This window comes from Psammomys obesus, unplaced genomic scaffold (assembly GCF_907164565.1).
Source record: "Psammomys obesus unplaced genomic scaffold, mPsaObe1.curated_primary_1811, whole genome shotgun sequence".
NCBI classification, from domain to species: domain Eukaryota; kingdom Metazoa; phylum Chordata; class Mammalia; order Rodentia; family Muridae; genus Psammomys; species Psammomys obesus.
The window spans coordinates 23,400,689-23,426,942 of record NW_026592890.1 but is presented as its reverse complement, the minus strand read 5'-3'; the positions used below and the strand labels follow the sequence as shown (position 1 = coordinate 23,426,942).

Below are 26,254 nucleotides of genomic sequence, written 5' to 3'. Positions count from 1 at the left end.
CCTGTTTTATCTTTTTTAAATGCTGTAGGAGGCTCCCTTGTGCGATGGACAAGAATGCACCGTTGGGATGCTGAGGCCAGGGAACACGGTGAAGGCTCACTTGTTCTTGATTAAAAGATTTCCACTCACCAGCAAAGCTGAAGGACAATGACAGTAGCTGTTAAAATTTAATGTCTAAAAGCACTAAATTGTTAAAACTCAGCCTTTACAAAGACATGTAATTCAAAACATTATGCCATGAGGGTTATTTTCTAAACAGAATTCTAAGCAGAAATTGGTTGGCTTGAAAATCTTTAGGCTTTTATGAAACATGTCATGGAAAAGGGGCTGTAGTCATTAAGTTGAAGAGTTTCTCTGCAATTCAAATATCATGGTAATTACAATACAATAGATCCATCTCCTGAAGCATTATTTAGCTACGACATTTTTCACATTTAATTTTAACTTTTTTAGATGTAAAGATTTCATATTATATTTATATCAACAGTTGCCATTATTTACTAAATACCAGTTAAAATTCACCAGTTCTTGACTGTGATTTTTTTTAAAAATGACTGAACAGAGCTAAATGAACTCTTGGTTGTATAAAATAGGGAGGACTGAGATTATGGAACACTCTTTTGTGGGGAATGATAGGAGGACCTCTAAATGCTCCAGAGTGAAGGAGTGCAATAATACTCCGAGGCGAAATGCATGCAAAGAGGACTTTTAAAGTAATGACAGGCACATGGGTACTGCAGAGATACATGTGAACAGCAGAGCCTTTCCTTAACATTCAAGTTTCAAAACCAAGAGGATGAATAACTCCTATTTGTACATGCACAAGCTGGTTTAGAGCAAGAAAGGCATTTAAGAAAGGTAATTCAAAAGAATTTCCCTAGAAAGTAGAAATAAAATATTTCCCGACATAAAATATTTACATGGCTCTATGGGGTCAATATGATTTATCCTTCTAAGATATTATTATTTTATCATAGGTTTTTTTTTAAAGGGCACCTTTAGACCTTTTAAGCAGCAACAGCAATTTAGCTTTTCTCTTTCATTATTTAGAAAATATTTTATTAGTTTCTGTAATCAACCCACATAGGTAAGACCTTACATATTTAATACACTGCATTTCATCTGCACAAGTGGGAAAATTAACATTTCTAGACCAATGTAAATTTCTGTACAATGTCGGGTCAATACAGTAAGCCAGAATCCTTCTTCCCCATGTCCACCGCATAGTATTTGGTCTCCTTCATTAATAAACTGAAGTGCAAACATATTTTACTACATCTGTAAATAATATAGTAAATTAAGCTTTCCTTTTGGCTGTAAATTGTAGTTACACAGCCAGGCAGGTGGCATGCACTTGCAATCCCAGCGCTTGGGAGGGGATGGCAGGAGGAAGGAGGGTTCAGAGATAGAGTGAGATCCTAGTGTGAGACAGAGAAGGGACAAGGGCAGAGAGAGACAGAGGAGAGAGAGATAAACTATAGCTTGATAATCAATTCAACACACAGCCATTAACCCTTACTGTGCATACCCTGAAATGAGAGCTGGAGACAGAAGCTGCAGAGACTAACAGAGTCCCAGTTCCTCCTCACATAGTCTTCAGTATCCACACCCCTCTCCGCATTCTCAACCTCTGCGCTCTCACCCTGTCCTGCTCACTATTCTATTGCTGGACAGAGACACCACAACCAAGGCAATTCTGAGAAAATAAAGCATTTGACTGGGGCTTGCTTATAGTTTTAGAGGATCAGTATCATCATGGCAGAGAGCAGACAGGCATGGCTGGAGCAGGAGCTCAGAACTTTACACCCCAATCTTCAGGCAGCAGGGAGAGAGAGACTGGGCCTGGCATGGACTTTTGAAACATCAAAGCCATCCCAGGGACAAACCTCCTCCAAGGCCACACCTCATAATCCTTCTCAAAGAGTTCCACTCCCTGGTGACTAAGCATTGAGCGACTGGGGCTGTTTTCATTCAAACCACCACATACTCCAATCGCTGTTGTTGTTATAGCATTCTAGGCCTTCTGGGACCTACATCACTGAACGTTTCCAAATTCCTCACAAAAGCCGGTTCCAAAGGCTACTAAAGAACATCACCAGGCAAACTCACAGCAATGACCCCACACTTAATACCAATTTTCTGTGTTGGACATCTCACCACTATAACAAAACACACAGGAAAAACAACTTGAGGGAAGAGTATTTGGGCTCATATTTTAGAAGTTTCTAGAACTCCATTATGGCAAGGAGGGTGTGGCAGACCACATGAGATCTCCTCACAGCAGCTGATAATCAGAGAGCACCCAAGCTCCGAGATTGCCCTTTCCCCTATCAGCTGGGCCTCCAGCCTGGGTTGCTGCTACCCAAAATCAGGATGGTCTTTCCCCTTTGTTAATTATCTCTGGAAATGCCTTATAGTCAGACTCAGAGGTGAACCCTTCTAATCTTCTGCAGATGCTTCTAAGGCTAATCAAGTTGAGAATGGAGATGAGAGCTGGGTGGTGGTGGTGCACACCTGTGATCCCAGCACTCAGGGAGGCTGAGGCCAGCCAAATCTAGAGTGAGTTCCAGGACAGCCAAGGCTACACAGTGAAACCCTGTCTCGAAAAACCAGAGAGAGAGAGAGAGACAGAGAGAGAATGGATATGTTATGCCACCAGGCATGGTTTTGAAGTCTCAGGTTCAGGTAGGATTTGCACACAGAACTTGAAGCTATCTCAGTCTAGTTCTCTGTGGAGCAGAACTCCTCACCTCAAACTATTTATTCTGTTTCTTCAGACCATAAGATCTGTGGGTTTTCAAACAACCACAGATGCCAACGCAGCAATGATTTTGCCATGCCCCAAAGCCCACACTGGGCCCTACTCTACGTTCTGTCTTCTTCTGGAATCTGTCTGCTTTTTTCACTCTCCAGAACCATCAGATAATTGGGTTGAGTATTGTGCTTGGGGTTTCTTTCTGCTATCTGCAAAAAGGTCTCTTAGGTAGGAGCTTGCTTATCTCAAAAGAGGTTCAATAGAGAAATGCTACCCATGGTATTTCCTGTCACTGACTCAATTAATCTTGTTGCACATATTTTTTTAAGTTTTAATTTTAATTTTATGTTATGTACATTGGTGTAAGAGTGTTAGATCCTCTGGAACTGGAATGTGGGTGCTGAGAATTGAACCCGGGTCCTCTGGAAGAGCACCTAGCGCCCTTAACCACTGGGCCATCTCTCCAGCCCCCGTTGCACCATTTTTATTTATACATTTGGGTTGTTCTATAAATTTTGTTCTGAGAAGCATTCTTGAATTCCTTTTTTTTCCCCCCAGTAATTTAGAAAGTAAAAGGAATATTTTAAATTGTAAAGAAAACTGGACAGTGCTGCTCAGATCTGAAACCCTAGCATCTGGGATGCAGAGGCAGGAAGATCTCAAGTGTGAAGCTGCCTCGGGCCACACAAAATGATGACATTGCCACTCGGTGTCTATAAGTCCCCTCAGCAGCGGTCAGAATTAGTGTCTTACCACTTCCTTGTCTGAGCGACTTTCCTCACTTCACACAGTTCTCTTTGATGAATCCCATCACACACATGCTCTTTATTGTAACTTCCTTCTCCACTGTTCATTTCTCTGTTCTCTGGCCCTATATTCTACCAAACATCTTAAGTTTGTCTTCCAAACATCACTCATTTCACTTCCTATAGTTTCATGTTTATACTTTGGCACCTCTAAGATTTAATATCCTCTTAATTTATCAGCTTTCTTTATTTCAGATGACCTCTCAGTAAACAAGTAGTCAGCTCAATTTGTTGCCTTTTTAAATCTTAAATATATTTTTTTTCTTCTTCATACAGACTATGTTTTCCTTCCCTTGGGACAGAATCTCACTAGGTAGCCATGTGGCCTCACGCTTAGCCTCCTCCTGACTCACCCTACCTCATGCTGGCTCGCAGACATGGACCACCATGCCCTACTGCTGGCACTACAGGTACGGACCACCACACCGAGCTTCTAACTTTCAAAAAACACAAAACTGAAATTTCCTGAAGCATATGTCTCTTTGCTCTGGCTGCTCATCTATTTTAAAAAGCTGTTGCTCTTGTGCCTTTAGTTACCATATTTAACGCGGCAATATCTGCTAGTGCTCTAATGCTATGCTGTTTTCTGTTTATGTAGATCTGAACAAAGCGCTGTCTTCTGGATGGGGCAGGACGGCTGCAGTCATGAACTCATGGCAGCTGTGGATGCCTGCACGAAGCCTGTGCAAGATCAAGCTGGTCAGCCCTCCAACATGGAGTCCAAGGGGGTTCACCAGCCACTATACCTAATTGAGGAGCCACGCACAAGTAATGGCATCCGCGGTTGGGAGAGTTGGTTTTTCTTTAAGGTTGTGGCCCCTTGTGGGTCAAGCACACTCCAGTGAAAGGCCCTCCACCCAGAAATACGTGCACAGCACAAACTGGAGTCAATCTGTTATTCTAAAAAATGACACAAAGTTGGGGATTGGTGGGAAGGAGGAGGCAGATCTAGGAATAGTTAGAAAGAAGAGTGGAGGTCAATATGATCAAAATATGCTGTCTGAAATTCTCAAAGAATTAATTTTCAAAAATGAAAAAAAGCTATAGTTGTGGATCTTGACAAGCTCATAAAACTTCAGCAAAAACATTCCATAATTTCACTGCTAAGTGTAATTCTGTCTTTTGAATCAAAACACATAGATCTAATATCTTATTAGAGAGATAACTCTACTCACCCTTTATGAAATAACTCTACTGGGAAAGGCGTTAGATTTTTCTAAATGTGTTTTCAGTCTTTGTTGTAAAGGCCACTGAATTGTTGCTGTTGTTGTTCTTTTGTTTTGTTGAGACAGGGTCTCCCTGTTTGGCTCTGAAAAGTCTAGAACTTGCTCTGTAGCCCAGCTGGTCTCAAACTCACGAAGATCTGCCCACCTCTGCCCCCCAAATTCTGGAATTCAAGCATGGGATATTAAACCATCACACCCAGCTAATTTTTTTCCCTCTAAGTGGTAAAATAAATAGCGTAAATGTGATTGTGCACACACTGGTAGCTAACTCACAGTGTTATCCTGTGTTTACGATGACCACAAAGATCTGAACAAAAATCCATAACAGTGTTGCCTGGTGATCTAAAATAAATGGATTATTCAAGTTATTCTAGTCAGGACACTGTAATGCTACCTAATTCATTTTTATTATAAAATGTACATAGAAAACAGAAATTTGAGCCAACAAGGTGATTCAGTGGGTAATGGCACTTTCCTCCTAACCTGACGACCTGAGTTCAATTCCTGAGAACCATACGGTAGACGGAGAGAACAAATCCCCACCAGTTGTCCACAGACCTCCACATGTTCACCACAGCAAGCACCCTTATGTGCCTGCACACACATACGGATCAGCAGCAACAGCGCTGGCTGCTCTTGCAGAGGATTTGAGTTTGCTTCCCAACACCCACATGGTGGCTTACAACCGTCTGTAACTCCAGTTCCAGGGGATCCACCACCCTCTTCTGGCCTCCAACGGTACCAGGCATGCGGGTAGTGCACAGACACCATACACATAAAATAACACCATATATATAAAATAATAATCATAGTAATAATAATAAATATTTTCAAGTTTTTAAAAAGCCAAAACCAAATTCTAATGTCCTCCTTACAGCTCTAGGCTCAATCTTGGGGACAGCTTTCATGATACTGATAATGAAGAACAGTCATTCGACTCACACAGTCCATTTCCCTTTAACACTGTACTCCTGTTTTTTAAAGGAGAGTTTGCAAGTTTAATCATTAAGTTAATTCTGAATTTTTAACTAATTTGATCTACTGACCTGCTCACTTGTTCAGTCACCATCCAATTAATTCTACTTTTTTTTTTCTTTTTTACTGGAATATCATGAAATGAGAAAAATTTGGAGTATTATAAAAACAGAAAAGCTTCATTTCAGAACATAAAACATGGAAATTATGTACGTGAAATTTTAATTGTGGGTTTCTATCCTCACTGTTCCCTGCAAATTCCCTGCCATTACCCTATACCAGGTTTCTTATTCTGCACGCTCCTGACATGTTGGCCCACGTGGTTCTTTGCATGAAGAATAGCTCTTTGCACTAACAATGTCTCTGGCAGCAGTCCCAGCCTCAACCCTGCTGCCTGCCAGTGTGCCCTGCACTTGGGTAGAACAGCCAGACACTGCTAAATATCCTTCAAGCCAAACAGTCCCCATCGGAGAACCACTGTCTGGTACCAAGACATAGCCACTTCCTGCCTGCTATTCTACAGAAGCTTCTTAACAGGTCTACCTGGGTCTGCCACACTACTATCCTGAACACAGAAACCCCTTCGTCAAATTATAGCCAAAGCCGCCTCCCCGAGTGGGATCTTGTCAGTCCTGCTTGAGGCTCAGTGGCTTAGGTTATCTCTTACAACAGAATCCAGAATCCTTATTGTTGCTTTACAAAATCTTGCTCCAGCTTTATCCTATACTTCCCTGCTTCTGGTCATACCGGTTGTCTTCTGAGCGCCTCCAATACGCTACTCTCTTTCCCGCCACTCAGCATTGCCTAGCTCCCTGCCAAGAACTGTCTTTCCCCAGCTGGTCTACAGCCATCTGAGAAATGTGCTATCTAGAGGGCTGGAAAAGGAAAAGGTCTCCTGTGTAACCCTGGCTGGCCTGGAACTTGTTATGTAACTTAGCCTCAGACTCACGGGCAACCCTCCTGTTCCCCACCACACCAGCGCAGGATCACAGCCCCAAGCTACTCTTCCCAGTGTTGGGTAGCTCACTAATCTGGGGCCCTGGCCCAAGGCCATAACCTGCAGGAAAAGCTGCGTGTTCTCAGGGTTGGAAAGAAGAACCTCCAACTGGGGCAGTTAGATCATTCACAGCCATCAAGGAGAAACAAGCCAGAGCAGTTATTCTCAACTTACACAGGATAACATTATTTTTTGTGGATGGAATACAGTTGCGTGAGTTTTAACACGTATAACCACCATCGTGATCAAGATACAGAAGAATTCCAATACACCAACAAATACTCTCCTGTTGCCCGTTTTTTTATCAAAATCTCCTAGCCCAGCCCATGAGACCATGGATCTGTTATCATTTTGTCTTTTCCTAATAGTCTGTCCTTTTCTTCATCAATAAAAGTATGCACACACACAAATGAACTTACACATATCAACAAGCATATTTACATTCACATATGTGTCATATTCTTTGTGTTAAAATTTTTAATTTGATGGGTGTGGAAGAATTTTGTTGTTGTTTTGTTGAAATGGTGTCTCTCCCTATGAATCTGGTTGACCTAGAACTTACTCCATAGCCTAGGCTGGCCTTTAACTTTCACTCAGCCTTCTGGATTACAGGTGTGTACTACCATGCCTTTGCATTAAAATATTAAGATACTTGATTCTATCACTCAAAAAACTGAGGCAGGAAGACCACAAACGGTTAAAAGCCAGCCTGGCACCAAGGTAGTGATGGTGCACGCCTTTAATCCCAGCACTAGGGAAGCAGAGGCGGGTGTGGATCTCTGAGTTTGAAGCTAGCCTGGTCTACAAAGTGAGTTCCAAGATAGCCAAGGGTACACAGAGAAACCCTGTCTCTTCAAACAAACAAAGCCAACTTAAGCTATGTAGTGAGTGCAAGGCTAGCCAAAACTACCTAATGATAAATATAGATGATTTTTGTCCACCCTGCCAATAGGAGATAGTCTAGAGCTTGTGGAGAAAAGGCTGTCACTTGGCTAGTGTCCATCCGCTGCACCTCTGCACCCTGAAGTCACCGGGACTTCTCTGAATGGTAGCTCCAGCTCACTTTCAGCACATCTGACAGAGCAGGGACTTTGTTCACACCTACAAACTCTGAGCTCCAAAATGTCCCTTGGCCTCTCCGTCTGACTGCCTTGCTTTACTGAACACCTACACCACCAAGTACAACTTTTCCTTCAGCAATCCTCGCTAGAACTCCCTAGATTAGTACTTGCTACTTAGGAGCATAGCTCTACCATTAAACGAAGAAAGTCTGATAGCATTGCTGAGCCAGCTATAGTGAAGGCAAACATCATTTTCACTTGGTCGAATGAGCTAGCATCTGTCTGCACGTGCAGTGCTACCTGCACATGCACATGTGTGGGGTTGCATGTACACAATAGGACACACATGTGTGGAGGTTACAGGTCCACATCAGGCGTCTCCCTCTGCTTCTCTTGTCTTAGGCAGTGTTCTATTGCTGTGAAGAGACACCGTGACCAGGGCAAGTCTTAGGAAGGAAAGCACTCGACTGGGGGCTTGATGACAATTTCAGAGGTTTAGGCCGCTGTCATCACGGCAGGGAGTGTGATGGCGTGCAGGGAGGCATGGTGCTGGAGCAGTAGCTGAGTATTACATTCTGACCCGGAGGCAGCAGGTAGAGAAAAGAGACTCTAGGTCTGGGGTGTGCTGACACATCTAATATGCGAGCCTAAGAGGGGCATCTCATCCAACCCACCCCAACTCTCAACGCCTCCCCCTTTCTGGCTTTTTGTTTTTCCTTCTCTTTCTTTCTTTCTTTCTTTCCTTCTTTCTTTCTTTCTTTCTTTCTTTTTTTTTTTTTTTGTTTGTTTTCCAAGACAGGGTTTCTCTGGGTATAGTTCTGGCCTGTAGTCTAGGCCGGCCTTGAACTCACAGAGCTCCTCTGCCCCCCCCCACCCCCCTCAAGGGCTGGGATTAAAGGTTTGTACTACCATGCCCAGTAACTTAATTTTTTATAAAGCTCTTGAAGGACAGGGAGAGAGCTCAGTGGTAGACTGCTTGCTTTGTCTCTGTTTTCCATTCCCTAAGATCCAGTGCATCCATAAACCCTGTTGACTCTGCCTATAACAGAAACAGCATCTGACCATATCTTACCACAGTCCCATCTAAGGATTGGGTCCTTCTCAGTCCTTATTCCCAGTCTAAAAAATTCAGCCCTACAATCTATGCTCCACTGCAGCTAGGGATCCTTGCAGAAACACACGAATTTCATACCCAGCCTGAGGCCTCTCACTGAAACCCATCTGTGTGCCAGGCACAGCCACACACCCAAGTACCTAGGACACACCCACATCCATGCATGGAGATAAAAGACGCCCACCAGTGCCCTCAGAAAGCTGCATCATTCTGGGCAGACAATGAGCCGAAAACACAGTAAGTAAAGTAAAATATAAGTGTGTTGTAAAAAAAAGAGAGAGAAAGGTAAAAGAAAGTACCAGGTGATTAAGAGGTCTAGTTGCTCAATCAGCGAGACAAGGCTGGGCCCCTCTGGAAAGGAACGTCCGAGCAAGGACCTGACAGTACCCTGTAAAGTATTGTTTTGGATTCCTGACCTTTAACTGACCACATGATGAGCTAAAAAAAAAATAATAATAATACAAGATTTTAAACATGTTACTTTTGTCTAACTACTACTTGTATTTTAATTCTTAAATACTTTCCTAATAAGCCACAAGTGCCTTTTTAGAAATGATAAATTAAGTGAAGTAGTTAAAAAAAAAAAAAACTACTTATGAAAGTGAGCTTCATCTTTTTCTAAAATTTAATTAAGAGTTTTTCATTTCATTGGGCTTTCTTTTATGGCATAAAAAGCAGCCATAAAGACTTGCATTTTTATACATATATATCATGTGTCTAGTGTTGGGGGATTATATCCGGCATGGGGATCAACTATGCTCAGCTTGCTAAAAAATAGAAATGTTTTTAAAAGCAAAGTCAGACTGATTTTTTGAATTAAGCCTATTATAAAACCAAGGGTAAGTGAAGTCATCAGATTTACAAACACAAGAAAATCACTACAGAAACGTGGGTTTCTGAAAACGTCTTAAGTCTCCATCTAACTGGCTGGGGAAGCACGATGCTGGTATTACCTTCCGGGGGCCTGTTGGACGTTGCCACAACGACGACCCCGTTTTTGAACAGATTTTCAAAAAGCTGCTTCAGAATCATAGCGTCAGCAATGTCAGTGACCTGCGGACAACAAAACATTTGTTTTATTTTAATTTCACTTCTGCTCTAACAAATTTGCTAATGGCTCTTTTTTTTTTTTTTTTAGATGGAAGTGAATTCCAAGAGGAAAATTCTAATTATCATCCAGAAGAGAAGAGTAGATAATTAAAAGTACGAAAGGCCAGAGAACGGTCTCTTAAGCTCACACTTCCTTTGCTTTAAGTCAATCATTTTTACCCAAATTATCAAATGGTTCTGTGCTAACTTCTTTATCAACTACATGTGGAAAGCATAGAAAATTGTCCTAAACATTTAGAAAATCCAATTAATTAAAACATGACCAACTCTCCTTATACCGCTACCCCTACCACCAACCCCCACGCACACAAAAGTTGGGGGAGTAAGAAAAACAACATTAAAATACACAGGCTATTTGCAATTCCTAATACCTTTCTGGCAAAGGTCCCTGGAAAGGTGACTTTTAATGGTCATGGGACTTCAGAAATAAGGACAAGTAGCCAGTGAGACATAATCAGCTGCTGTTGAAAATAGAATGATGTGACATAGATACTATTGTGCAATTGTTGCACAAAACAATTCAACAGATGGTCCATCACAGAAATAAGCAATTTCATTGTTCTTTTTAAGTGCCTTCTATTACTGTCCATGAATAATCCAAAGGCACCGCAGTCACTTCCAGCATGCCAGCCTCTGCTAACCTCCCGAACACAAATATTCCTGCTAAAAAGAAATAAAAATAAAATAAAAATAAATCCATCCCTTACAAGGACGGTTAATATGGTGCTTTAGAACAACCCCTGGCAAAACCAAAAGTGCAGATAAAACAGGGCACAGTGCAGGCAAAACTCCGTTAGGCGACAGGAGCGCCACTACTCATTGCTCCTAAAATGATTTCTTGTTCAAATTCATAATCGACAAGTCCACTTAATGGGAACTTTTTAAAGAGGCTTTCACAGTTCGCAAAGAAATCAGCAAACGAGGGGGGAAACGCCACACACAACCTAACGATGCCCACTGACCGCTGCAGCTGCGGAGTGCCAACATGGGTCTCAGACGTCCCGGGAGAAAAACACTACGACTTTCTTTACTAGCAAATTTCAAAGACTCTCAGCAGCATTTGCCTTACATGTGTTAACTAATTCATCACGTTTTATTTTCCTTCTCTTACAGGATATGGAAGCTCATGGAAATCTTCCTGTTTGATCAAGAAATGACAAGTTACCGACTGACCCACTGTAACACTGCCAGTCAAACCTGAGTTGCCCAGGTCTAACCTCCTTCTCCCATCTATGGCCCGGATCTTTACTGAGACAGCGAAGCATTTTCTACCCACCTGAACAAAACCAAACCACGAGGGGCGGCGGGAGTTCTTTTTGTCTCAAGCAATGACTTAAGAACATATTAGCTAAGAGAAACTACTGAAAATGCCTTATAAAAGGACTCCTGGAACTTCACAGATTCACCGAAGAGAAGAAAGAAGAAAGAGCTGCTGGTGGCGCTCCACTGAGCTCAGGATCACGGACAAATTTTGCTTCCACAAAAACATTCATAGAGAAGGTTCTTTTCAAACGCTTAAACACCAGTGGCATTTCTGATGAGGGGACAGAACGAGCTTGCAAAATTCAGCAGCCACTGCATTTTTCAATTCAATTTTAAAGCCAGGTCTACCCACCCCATGCATTTACCTTAAAATAAAAATAATCAGTGAAATGTTACTTAATACTTAAAAATAAAGGCAGTCCTTTGACAATGTCCATAATGATTTTTGGAACAAAAAAAAATGAAAAATAGCTTGTGTGAGCCGAGGTTCAGAGTAGAATAGTCAGCTGGTAATACAGTGCAAAAGCTTCAACCAGAAATGGATGGAACAGACAGCCAAGGCTTGCGGTCGCCTTCCACTTGGCTCTTTTTACATTATGGAATGTTTTTGTGCTAGCTGAGAAAATTAACTTGGTGAAGCTATGACTAATTACTAAAGCAGGAGTCACTTGGTGCAGCTGGATGCCAGGGTACACTCTTTGATCTTGGCCCCACACTTGTCCAGCTTTCCTGGGGAATAGTAATTTTACAGTGTAAGTGAACAGAAGACAATTGGCCCCACATTCTTGGGAGCTGGGGTGTTCAGCACCCAGCATCTCATTACCACCAGGAACAAAAGACAAGACTACAGATTACCAATAAGGGTAGTCTGCAAGCAGAGGGCGGAGACATTTCATTAGCATTAAAGAGACGAGATCTTTATGACCTAGAGTTGCCTTCCATCGTGACTCACTTAAGTAAAAAAAGGAGGGAAAAAAGGTAATTCATTTACATGTATAAGTGCTTGAGTCTCAGTCACCCACTGATTGGTACAGTGCCACGGAATGAGTGACAAACAGAAGCATGCATTATCAGTAATTAGTATTAGCACAAAAACAAGCACCTACTTTTTATTACCAGTTTTTAATAGCACTGCTTTATTAAAAACAGTTAACTGTAACTGTTGAAGGATATTGATAGTTTAAGAACGAGAATTTTACACAGCATCCTGCACAACAAAATGCTTTTTTAATACTATATTAGTAAGACATCTCTTCCCTCCGTGATCTGACGTTTTCAGAATTATAAGTGGTTTGGCAGGTAACATAAATATTCAAAAAAGACACAATAAATATTTGAAAGAAAATCGTAAGAATTAAGTATTGTTCTACTTCAGCCACTAAACACACTGAAGAAAAAAAAATAAAACAGTCTATCTAGACACATCCCTCAACCAAACTAAGAAGCGTATCTGAGATGTCATACTTGATAAAGACGGAGAGAGAATTCACCCTGCCAAATGTGAGCTAAGTGTTGCCGAAATAGAACCTTAAAAATGCCTTCAACTCAAGAGCATGGACAGAAAGTGTATGTCCTTGCTTTTATGCAGCAAGAGTTCCATTTATTTCGTCTCCCACAAAATAAAGATTATATTTGTCACCATCACACTAAAGGCCAATAATAAATATCAAAACCAGCAAGACTAATGACATGATTCCATTCTAAAAGTAAAGTGGTAGTTGCAAGCATACTGTCACGAAGAATAAAGCACCTAAAAAATCGTTTCTAATAAATCCAGCAAGTATTATAGTAGGCTTAAGGATGACTTTTAGGTTCCGTTATTAGAACACCAACCAAGCTGGGTGGTGGTATAGCACACGCCTCTAATCACAGCGGAGGCGGATGCAGGTGGATCTTTGTGAGTTCCAGGACAGCCAGGGCCAGACAGAGAAACCCTGTCTCGAAAAACAAACAAACAAAATAAAAACAAAAAACCTACCATTCCAAACCACCTCACTAGATATTTAAACACATAATACAAGGCTTTGTGCACCCAGGAAAATTCATAACAGCTGTTAGGATTCAGAATGCTGAAGCTAAGCTGCGTCATCTCTATGACCACAGTGAAGTTACATAACCTATCTAACTCTCCATTTCCTCATCAAAACAATGAAAGCAGCAACAATACTTAGTTGCAAAACTTTAGTAAGGCATATCTTAAACTCTCAAGAGCCATTAACTAGGGTTATTATCTATAGATAGTGTATACATGCCTATAATTCCATTAGTAATGCATTGCTATATGGAATATTGATAGTAAATGGAAGGACAGATATCACAGTACAGCGTTTAAGAACACAAGCCTTAGGGTTAACAGTTACGAGAAGCTCTCCTTCTTCCAGGGGACCCTACCTCAGTTCCCAGAACCCATGAGAGACAGCTCATAGCTGCCTATAACCCCAACTCCAGGAATCCATGATTTCTTCTAGAGTTCACAGACAACCACATTTCTATTCACGTGTGCGCACAATTAAAAATTAAGATAAATCTTTTGTTAGAACATAGGGGCCAGACAGGATGGAGCAGCCTTTTAATTCTAGCATGTGGGAGGCAGAGGCAAATGGATTTCTGTGAGTTTGAAGGAAGCCTGGTCTACAAAGCATGTTCCAGAGTAGCTGGGGCTACACAGAGAGGCCTTGTCACAGAGAAAAACAAAGCAAAACCAAACAACGAAAACATATAGGCACATAGAAAGCACCTGGTAAAGAGCAGCCAATATTACAGAACATACACAAGGAGCTGAGATGCAGCTTGAAGATAGCTTGTCGAGCATGTAAGAGGTCCTGGGAACAATGTCCAGCAAACACACTCACATATATAGAATATAGAGAACAGAGAGAATTAACATTCCAATAAGTAAACAAGCAACACCTCAAACACTTCTTAAACACTAATTTACCTAGTAAATAAACAAATGAGAAAAATCTACATTAATGCATAAAATAATGCAAATTAAGTAGCAAGATATCATTTCCATCTATTATCAATTAAAAATGATCAGATAATTCAGGACATTGACAGGAGAAACCATGGGATCAAGTTTTAGTCTTTGGGTTCTAGAAAACTGAGTTTACTTGAGAGGTGCTATTATTATACATAAGGGGAGCAATGCTCAGTCAGGAAATGCTGTAAGCAAAGCTTAACCAACTGTTCTGGTGGGAGTCAGGAAGATCGGAATGCCAAAATATGGACAGTAGAGACTGTTCTCGAGGTTTCAGACCAAAAGGACCCTACTGGAAAATGGGCTAAAGGCCTTTTTTGTTACACTGGCATCAGTGGCCCGATCTGCTCATATCCTGCAAATTGTAAATGAAGCTACATTCAAAAGCCATGGATTTTTAATTTGTTGGGAGAAATTCAATGTAGCACAACATTCAACTGTGGCATGGTTATTGCTTGATGTCAGGTTTATAGTGGGAAACCAGAGCACACACACACACACACACACAAAAAAAAAAACCAGTAGACAGATGTTTAAAAAAAAAAGTTCAGTTAGGCAAAGAAAAGAACTTGAGGGAATTTAAAGCTGTGGACAAAGGTCTGGAAAGATGGCTCAGCAACTAAGAGACTTGCTGCTCTTGCAGAGGACCCAGGCTTGGTTCCTGCCACCCACATGGCAACTTACAACTGTCCATAAGCAGTGGTTCCAGGAGATCTGGTGCCCTCTGCGCGCACCAGCCACACACACAATGGGCTTAAGTGCATGTAGGCAAACACTCATACACTTAAGATAAATATAAAGAAATGAAGGCTGGGGACAGAGCTCAGGAGCTGAGCACAGGCCGCACTTCCAGACGACCTGGGTTTGATTCCCAGCACCCACATGAGAGCTCCAGGTCCAGGATCTCTGACACCCTGCCTCTAAGGGCACTAAGCATGCATATGGTACATAGATATACACACAGACTAACATCTATACAGATAAAACCCAATAAATAAAACTTTAAACAAATGGCCAGCTGTAGCAAGGCACGCCTCTAATCCAGTACTCAGGACACAGGTATGCAACTCTGGGTTGAGGCCAGCCTGAGCTATATAGAGTCCCAAGCCAAATGGGACTACATAGTGAGACCCTGTCTCCAAACAGATAAATAAAGAAGCTTGTGGACAAAATATGTATAAAACTGCAACTATTTAAGAGAGAGCATCATTAAAGAGAAACCTCAAACCCTGACTGGGACAATGGGAAAAAAGCCTTGAGGCAAGACCTCAAACCATCAAAGGTTCCAATTTATAAAAAAATAAAATATATATTTGAAAGACTTTCATTTGTAATACACTACCTAAGTAAGCAGTGCCTGAGCAGATAGCGAAAAGAAGTACCCTGGTCTAACAGGGTCTCTTATATAAGTGTTTCCCTAGTTAGATCAAATTCATAAGAAGCAGAGGTCCAAGGTTGCTAACAAGCTTGTGGGCTAGCTGCTGATAGAGAGGCACAGTCTATTTCACAGGAGGACAGAAAAGGTCCTGTGATATAGACTCAGGTGTCTGGGATAACTATCAAACCGGGTTTGGACGAGGCAGGTGTTGACACAGACCTCTGTAATGAGTGTTGGCAGGCAAGATTCTTTTATGAGCCTCTCTCACTCAGTGTGGTGGTTTGAATGAGAATGGTCCCCATGAGCTCATATGTTTGAATGTTTGGTCCCCAGGTGGTGGAACTGTTTGGGAAGGATTAGGAGGTGTGGCTTAGTTGAAAGAGGTATGACACTGGGGGGTGGGCTCTGAGGTTTAAAAAAGCCCACACCATCCAACCAAGGACTATTCATGGAGATAACCTAGAACCCCTGCACAGATGTAGCCCACGGCAGTTCAGTGTCCAAGTGGGTCACATAGTAATGGGAAGAGGGACTGCCTGTGACATAATCTGATTGGCCTGCTCTTTGATCACCTCCCCGTGAGAGGGGAGCAGCCTTACCAGGCCACAGTAGAGGACAATGCAGCCACTTTTGATGAGAACTGATAGACTAAGACCAGAAAGGAGAGGAGAACCTCCCCTATCAGTGGACTTGGGGAGGGGCATGCATGCAGAAAGGGGAGGGAGGGTGAGATCGGGAGGGGAGGAGGAAGGGGCTTATGGGGGGATACAAAATGAATAAAGTGTAATTAATAAAAAATTAAAAAAAAAAGCCCACACCATTCCCAGTTAATTCCCTCTGTACCTCACGGTTGCTGAGGTAAGTTCTTAGATATTGCTCCAACATCACATCTGCCTGCCTCCATGCCCTCCGCCCCCACCACTGCCATGGTGACCATGTATAACCCTGTCAAACCCTGTCAAGCCCTCCTCCCCCAACAAACTCTTTCTCCTATAAGTGGTCTTGGTGTCTCTTCACAGCAATAGAAAAGTAACTAAGACACTCAATATGGAACAAGAAAAACTTTCTTTGTTGCCTGTGTTTCTCTCATAAGACTGGGCTTGTTTAAACAGCAACATAGACATTTATTCTTGAATCCTTCCTCCCATTAGTCAACTTTCTCAAATATGACCTTAATGGAGAGTACCCAAGAACATAAACCTTCATGGGATCCTTCATTAACCAAAAAGAACAAAAATCTATAACTGTGTTGTTATATACATATATATTATATATAGAGAGAGTATACAAATACATACATTGCTGGAGAGATGGCTCAGTGGTTAAGAGCACTGGCTGCTCTTCCAGAGGACACAGTTTGATTCCCAGCTCCCACAGGGCAGCTCACAACTGTCTGTAACTCCAGTTCCAGGTAACATGATGCCCTCTTCTGGCCTCTGTGGGTAATGCACACACATGATGCACAGCTCTATGGGCAGGAAAATTACTCATACCACTAAAATTAAAATTAAAAAAGAAAGAAATTTTATATTTAGGGGCCAAGGAGATGGTTCAGTGGTTAGAGTACTTAATATTGTTGCAGAGAACCCAGGTTCACTTTTCATCACTCATGCTACGCTACTCACAACGGCCTGTAACTCTAGTTTTAGGGGCTCTGGTGCCCTCTGGCCTCTGTGGCCATCTGCACACACGTGGTGCATATAAACTCATGTAGGCATACATACGTACACATCAACAAGAAATGAAATGAAAAGAAATATAATATGAATATAAATATACGGGCTATACTTACTTCATTCTTTGAATTTTAAAAGAAACTAAGTTAAAACACCTTCATGCATTCCCAAAGATCTCATGGGCCCAGACACTGCCTACTACGCCTAACAGGCACATCAGCCCTGCTTGTTATAAAGCCTTTTCAGGGACACTTGCTTTGCACATCCAAAGTATGTGCTCCTTAACTTTCTTTTTTTTATATATATTTTTTAAACTTTATTTTATGTACATTGATGTGAAGGTGTCAGATCTATTGGAATGGGCATTACAGACAGTTGTGAGCCGCATGTGGGTGCTGGGAATTGAACCCGAGTCCTTTGGAGGAGCAGACAGTGCTCTTAACCACTGAGCCATCTTTCCAGCCCTGTTCCTTAACTTTCTTAATGCTGTCTTTCAAATCTTTCATGCCATAAACATGTGACAATTACTTCTCTGAATGTTTTTAACTTCATATTTTTAAAGTTAAAGGTAACAGTTCTTTTTTAAATTATACTAATTAATCTACTAATCTATTTCTTTATTATTTATTACTTATGTGTGGGTGCATGTGAGGGTCAAACTATACATGTGGAAATCAGAGGACAACCATATGGATCCTGGGAGCCAAATTCCAGCCATAAGGCTAGTGCAAGTAAACACTGTCTTCTATAAGTCACCTTGGCCAAAACACATTATCACAGCTTTAGAAGCCCTAACTGAGCCATCTCAGCAGCCCAACAACTCTTTTTTTTAAAGTTATAAATAATTATTAATGTGTGCACGTGCGTTTATGTGCAAGGGTGGTCTGGGTGTGGCCATCATAAAACAACTGTATGGGGCTGGAGAGATGACTCAGTGGTTAAGAGCACTGTCTGCTCTTCCAAAGGTCATGAGTTCAATTCCCAGCAACCACATGGTAGCTCACAACCATCTATAATGTGAACTGATTCTCTCTTCTGGCAGGTGTAAATGTAGATAGAACACTTATATACGTAAAATAAATAAATAAATCTTTAAAAAAATAATTAAAAAAAATAAAAAAATAAAACAACTGTATGGAATCAGTTCTCTCCTTCTACCTCTCTGTGAGTTCCGGGTGTTGAACCTGGGTCACCAGGCTTGAGCAGCAGGGATCTTTACCTACAGAGCCATCTCAACAGAGCAGAGGTAAAGATTCTTATATGGGATCTTGGAAATTCTGATACCTCTAGATCCCCATGTCATAGTAGAGAAAATGACAAGCATATTATGGAGCTAAATGGAGACATAAAAGCTTTATTGTGTTTTAAAGCACGAACCATGTTTCAAAGGTTGAATATCAACATATCCTTGATTTAAAAATATTAATGTTAAAATGAAAATAAAAGGGGCTGGAGAGATGGCTCAGTAGTTAGCAACACTTGTTATTCTTGGATAGAACCTAAGTTTTGGTCCCAGGACTCATAGGGGGCTCAAAACCATCCATAACTCAAATTTCAGAGGGTCCAATGCCCTCTTCTGGCCTCCATGGGCACTGTCTATATATGTATTTACACATATGTGATGTATTTTGCAGGCAAAACAATCATACACATAAAGTAAAATAAATACATCTTTAAAAAGAAATAAAAAATTAACTACATAGACTACCATATTTAGAACTATGTTAGTTAAGAGGATGATAACGGCAAATGAGGAGACATGGCCCTTCCTGATTATGATAGAAGGAATGAGATATTCCCCATAAAGTCTCAGGCATTTGAATACTGACTTGATCCCCAGTTGGTGGCTGTGAGGGGAAGATTAGGAGATGTGGCCTTGCTGGAGAGAGTGTGTCACTAGGGGCTGGCTTTGAGGTTTCAAAAGACTGGTGCTGCCTTGAGTTAGCTCTCTGCTTCCTGTTTGTGATTTGAAATGTAAGGTCTCGGCTGCTGCTCCAGCTGCCTGCCTCCTGCCTCCTGCAATATGTCACCATGGACTACTATCCCTGTAGAACCCCAAATAAACCCTGTCTTCTGTAAGTCATCTTGGCCATGATGCTTTCTCACAGCTTTCGAAGCCCTAGCTATACGCTAATCATCACTGACTGGCCTTCTTAGAAGCATCGTCACTGTTAACTTGGTGCCATCTTCCTAACAACTAAATGAACCCTCTCCTCCTACATTAGTGTGCTTAACACAGCTTCTTAGAGGGGCAAGGAGTGCTCGCTCTTCGCCCCTCTAAGAAGACCTTTATATAAGAGTGAACGCCAAGCTGTCTTAATATGACTGAAGAGAAAAAGAAGAAAGATCCTGTAGCAGAAAGCCACCTGTGGTGCTCTTGTTTTAAACTCTACTCTATTTGGGGTGTTTAGGCCTCTACATCCCTTTCACACACCCCCAATCTTAAGTAGTAGAGAGAAAAGGTTAGTGGGGAGAGGGGGCCCAGACCCCTTTACTTCTCCTGGCTAGTTAGGGTCAAGGGGTTCTTTTAGGGCTCTATACTAACCTACATCAACTGCAGACGCAGCTAGTAGGCTTCTCCACACCGCTACACCCTGAAGCGGCTCTCTCTGTCTGTCGGCTCCAAACCACCACACCATCTCTGGTCTCTGGTCTCTCCAAACTGCTACACCCCACACACCAACACCGAACTCCACTAAACACCTCCCAGTCTGTTGCTCGGTCTCATGTTTATACTCTCAGAGTGTTAGACCACGCCCCTCTCTGTGCCTCCTGTGGAAGGCCATTATTAGCTAGCAAAGGTCACACCTCATGGGTCACAATTAACACGTATGGACTAACTATAGCCCAACTAAAATCCCACACTTGGGATTAAAACAAAAGCATTTTTACATAACATACAAAGAACCCAAATCTTCCATTATAAGATCCCTCCTTCCCAAGTGGTTTGGGGTTCACGGTTGCAGAGGGTGACCTGGCATGACAGCAGGCAGGCGGCTGAGAACTTACATCCTGATCTGTATGTAGGAGAGCTAACTGAGAATAGCATGGGCTTTTGAAACCTCCAAGTTCACCCCCAATAACACTCATCCTCCAACAAGACCACACCTGCTAATCCTTCCCAAACAGTTCCACCACCATATCCAAACACAGAGTCTATGAGGACAGTTATCATTCAAACCACCATACTTTATCACAAATTGTACCTCTGAGGTTAAAGTGAGAGGTGCCATCAATCACTTGGTTTTAAAACCCAAATGCTATTTTACAATTGTATTATATTATGTCCGGTATAGAAGAAGGGAAACATATGCCATTCACTCTAACTTACAAGTCGGCAAACTTCTCTTAAATAAGTTAGTGTTTCAGGCTTTGTACTTTGTAGACCCTCTGTTCTATTTCTTCTTGTTCTTCCAGCTTCCACCTAATAAGAGGTAGCGGGAAGCTCTTGCAGAGCACTCCCATTCAGTTCCCAGCACCACTATGACCTGCAACTCCAGTTGCAGGGGATCTGATGCCCAATTCTGGCCCCCAGGACAACCCACAGGCATGCATACAGACATATATTTACTGGCAAATGAATAACAAAATAGGTCTTAAAGCACAATTATGTAAAACGTTTCTTTTCTCAGTGGCCACACAGAAACAGGGGCCAATTTATCCTGAGTAAGCCATGGCCTGTGAAACTTTAAACGAGACAGTAAATCTGAAGTAGTAACAGAGAATTTGTAAAATTGATTCATAAAATAATGAAAACACAAGGAGCAAAATTTAAATATTCATGCTTCATTCAATACGCCATTTTGTATCTATGAAAATTCTCTGCTTAGGGCTGGAGAGATGGTTCAGTGGCTCAGAGCACTTAGTGCTCTTGCCAAGGACCTGAGTTCTGCTCCCTAAACCCATGTCAGGCAGCTCACAACCACCAGTAACCACAATTCCAGGGCACAGAATGCCTCTGGCTCTGGTGAGCGCTTATACTCACACACAAATCCCTGCATGTCTGTGCGTGTACACACACACACACACACACACACACACACAGAATCTAAAGTAATAAAATTATATATTTAAAAAAAAGGGAAAAATATCTGCTTTACCTGAAATTCATCAAAACATAGGAGACAAGCTTCCTGGCTGATTTCTTCAGCGATGGGTGCTATCGGGTCATACGACTTTGCCATGAATCCTGCCTTCCTTTTTGGCAAACTCAGTTTAAGGCGATGTATCCCTTAAATGTATAAAATAAAACAGACACGATATTATATAATAGAAAAATTGAAGGAATTAGAACATACTTTTAATCTCTAAAGGTAAGTCAATTTGTACATAAAATTAAGTTTAAATTTACACGCAACAGAGTTCAATCATTTTGCATTTTGCATTTTCTCTACTTCAAAACAAGTTACCTAAATATCACAGTTTTACAACTGTAAGGAAAATTCAAGGCTGTTCTATTTCATTGTTGAATCACTTTGTGGACAGCAATGACAGGTGGCTAGATGCATCAGCAAGCTGAGTGGTCCTGAGGGCGTAAGTGATGACAGTAGAGGTGGGAAAGTGGCTGGAAACTATGTATCTTGTCCAGCCTATCTAATCAGAATGTTCTCTTGTCTCCAACCCAAAACACTCAAACCATTCTTGATCATCTTCAGGACTGGCTGCAAAGTCCTCCTCTGTGGCCTAGCAGGACTACTCCTCCCTTGGGAGGTGGGGAGGTCAAAGAGCCTGCCATTGAGTTCCTGTCAGAAGTAGTCCCTGTTCCCCTTACGATGGAAAACCAATTGGTTATTGAGCTACCACAAGCTTCATCTGAGCAAACAAACCATTCTTGATAATTCACCATATTTACTATAAACACCAAAAGTATTTGGGGGAGGGAGCAATGTTCCTGTTCTAGGAAGATATAGCTGATAGGCAAACCTAAAATGAAATAATCTATAAACATCAAGAGATAGGCAAGATGGTGCAAATGGGAATCCCACCAGTGGGAGGCGATGCATACGATCAGAGATTATATCCAGCTGTTTGAAAAATAAATAAATAAATAAATAAATAAACAAACAAACAAGAAGCCTGGTGTGGCACACGCCTTTTATCCTAGTACTCTATGAGACAGAAGCAGGCAGATCTCTGAGTTCAAGGACAGCCTAGTGTACAGATCAGGTTTCAGAACAGCCAGGGCAACAAAAGAAAACCTCATCTGAAACAAAGCAATAGAATGGAATGGAATGGCATGGAATGGCATGGCATGGCATGGCATGGCATGGCATGGCATGGCATGGCATGGCAAAGAAATTTTTTTTAAAAACCTTAGAAGGACAGACAGACAGAAAGACCTCTTAGCAGAGCTATAAGATCTACATGCAGATACAAACTGGTGCCTCCAAGACAAGTGACAAGGTTAGGAATCTAATCAAAAGAATCGTCCTGAAACAGTTGTGTCTTCACCATTTTCACCAAGCCTAACCTCTGTGCTCCAGTTGCGGAGCACTGAATCAGTCTTAAGAACTAACCCCAGATGCATCCCTTCTTCCATATGCCACAAAACAAAAGATACCAAAGAAAATCTCATATCAAGCCAAGGCCTGATTTTTTTTTTAAGTGTATATGCTCACTCACTGAAAAGGAAAATTATTCTGTAGTTACCACAATGCCCGCCACTTGGAGCCACCAACTTACTTCTGTGCACATCGAGCATGAAGCCGTGAAAGTGGACGCGTTTCTTCCTCTCCGTTTCCACATATTTATAAAACATGTCCATCAGCATTGTTTTCCCTGTACCTTAGAAATAAAAATTAAAAAAAAATGTTAAGTATACTATTAAACAGCATATGCTGATTACACTAATGATTGTTCGTTAGCTTTGAGATAATGAGAGCGCTCTTCCACAGGGAAGCTAGAGGCTGTTCCTGAGCTCAATTGGAGGCATTTGCTTTTCTGGCTGAGACGGCTTTAAAAGACTGGTGTCCCTTTTTGTCATAACTCTGTCTGTAGTCAACAGTAACAGGTATGCTCATAACCTGGCATGACTTATAGATTGCTCTTCCGTCTTACATGGCTGAACATGACACTGTGGTAAGCTTAGTAAGTCATGCTGCAAGAGCACGTAGGAAGACTGCAATGCAATAAAAATGTTTTAAACAATCACAAGATAGAATAAATAAAATAAAAATGCTAAAGATACAAAAAAAAAACTAATTATGAGAATAAACAGGAATATACAAAACAGTCTTCAGGGACTAAGAGCAGGACAAGCAGGGCAAGCAGGCCAGTGCAGCAGGGGAGAGCACAGCCAGCCTGACAGCCAGAACAGGTCCCTTACACTGGACAGTAAGAGCAAACTCCCATATCATGTTCTTTGACCTCTACACACACATCATGGCACATGCACAAACAAAAACAAGCAAGTTAACTAATAACGCAATAAATTAATTTTTAAATTAAAAACAACAACTAAAGGAACAAGAAGGGTTTAGTAACACAGGCCTGCACTCCTAGCCCTTCAGAGGTTGAGGTAGGAGGATCGGGAGTTCAAAACCAGCTTAGGCTATATAAAGAGTCCGAGGCCAGCCTGGGCTATATGAAACCGCATCTTAAACAAAAGCAACAAGGGAGCTGGAGAATACCTAAGAAAGACTCAGACTACAAAAGTAAGATGGTAGTCTTCAATCCCATCAAACAACTAGACCATATAATCCAATAAAAAGGCTGGGATAATTATAGAGGAATTCTAATTCAGAAACATGGCTGCTCTGGCAAGGGATCACATCTGAAGACATAGGTCTCTGTGATCTGGCTGGAATGCAGACAGGTAAAAAACCTTTAATCCCTCTGGCTGGAAGACAGACACACCCTTAGCTCACTACACACCTTTAATCCCAAACAATGAAGGTAATGTCAGTTTGAAGAAGGACCAATCCATGTTTTGAAAGTAATGTCTAATTTTGAGGCAGACAAATTGACAGAAAGATTTGACAGAGATAGGAACCGGGGGGAAAAAAAAAAGAAAATTTAGGAGAGCAGTGCAAAGAGAGAAATGGAGGGGTAATTTAACTGGGACATTTTTACAGGTTGAAGGGAGAACAAGTGAGGCACAGGTGAAGACAGAACCAACCAGAGAATGCTGGGAAGGAGCCAGAAGATTAAAACAGACTGCTAGAGTTAGTTCAAAGTCAAGCAGAACAATTCAGTCAAAAGCTGAGAGAAGCCAGACTGAATCAGTCATCTTGGAGAGGAGTTTGCACAAGAATGGCTGAGTTGAACCAGTCAGCCAGAGTTCAAAAAGATCTATAAGAGTGAGCTTGCTCAGTGGTAAATCTGAAAAGCTAAAAATATTCTAGGCCTAGATTAGATTATACAGATTATTCCCATACCCTCATAACTTTCTGTCTTTCTATCTTGTTTCAAACAGAATGAAAAGCCAAAGACAATATATGAACATTTGATGAGCACTGCCAAAGCAACACTTAGAGGTGATTTTATGACTGCAAGCACTTACATTAGAAAGCAACACTTTAAAATCAACAGGAACTTACTCTATTTTACAAAGTCAGAACAGGCAGCAAGTAAAAAGAGTAAATGTAGGAAGGGAAATAATAAAAATAAGAAATTGATAAAGCAAAAGCTCAATCACTGAAAGCATTTAAAAACAACAACAGCAACATAACGAGAGAAAGCACAAAGTGCTGGCTGTCAGCAGCAGCACAGTCTGTCACCCAGGTGAGTTAGGACATTTTTCCGCTAGATATTCAAATCTTTGATTTCAATGCCGTCTCCAGCCTGGGCTCCACGTGGGAACGTGAGGGCCCTTTGGGAGGCCCTACAGGCACTCAACTAGGAGGCATTGTGGCACACACATACAATTCCAGAATTCTTAGGCCAGTCTCAGCTACACACTGAGTTTGAGGCCAACTCAGATTAAATAAGACCCCATCTCAAAAACCAAAATAATCGGGGGCTAGAGAGATGGCTCAGAGGTTAAGAGCACTGACTATTCTTCCAGAGGTCCTCAGTTCAATTCTCAGCAACCACATGATGGCTCACAACCATCTATAATGGGATCTGATACCCTCTTCGGTCGTGCTTTTGTACATGCAGGGAACTCATACATTTAAAATAAATAAAATAAAATAAAATAAAATAAAATAAAATAAAATAAAATAAAATAAAATAAAATATTTCCCCTTTTCTACTGGGAAAATCCTAAAAAAGAAAAAATAAATACCAAAATAATTTTTAAGAGTTCTCTTCCATAGCTGTGTGGTAGTAGCACATCCCTTTGATCCCAGCACTTAGAAGGCAAAGGCAGGTGGATTTCTACTAGTTTAAGACCAGCCTGGTCTACAGAGTGAGTTCTAGGACAGCCAAGAAACCCTGTCTCAAGAAACCAAAAATAGACAGACGGATAGATTAAATAAATAAATAAATAGTTCTCTTCAACAGCTTTCTGTCTAGGTAGGCTGTTACTCTCTTAGGGGTGGGGTAAATGCAGGAGTTGTCACAGAGGCCCTCCATGTCCCTCTTTGTCAACTGTGAGTCTTCAGTCATCAACACCACGGCAGAAGTAGTTTCCTTGTCCTTTAGAGTCAGTGGTGAAGCACGGATCATGGACTTACTCATGGTTTCTGCAGTGGGGGTGGGAGGTGGGAGGACTCTTTTTTTTTTTTTTAAGAGGCTGGCTGGTCACCAGGAGTTTGACCATGCTCCAGTGAGTATAGGGGCAACACAAATTGGACTTGGGTCGCTCTCTCAATCGTTCTTCTTTTCTTCTTTTGGGGGGTGAGTCACAAGGGTGGAGGGATGGACCTGGGAGGACTGGGAAGGAAAGTGAGGGTGCTCAGGGTTCACAGCGTGAAACCCCCAAATAACCAATAAAAACATTATGAAAAGAAAAGTATTTGTTAAAATATA

The 26,254-nt window shown here is 41.5% G+C and overlaps 1 protein-coding gene across 1 annotated transcript in view; it reads right to left on the bottom strand.

Moving 5' to 3' along the window:
- Positions 1–26,254, bottom strand: part of Afg1l (AFG1 like ATPase) — a 151,516-nt gene that overhangs the window by 85,259 nt on the left and 40,003 nt on the right. The window contains exons 4-6 of the mRNA XM_055616202.1: positions 23,024–23,125; positions 21,442–21,572; positions 9,888–9,987 (exon numbers count right to left, since the gene is read on the bottom strand). Of these exons, the coding sequence (XP_055472177.1) occupies positions 9,888–9,987; positions 21,442–21,572; positions 23,024–23,125 (333 nt within the window). The remainder of the gene's footprint in view (positions 1–9,887; positions 9,988–21,441; positions 21,573–23,023; positions 23,126–26,254) is intronic.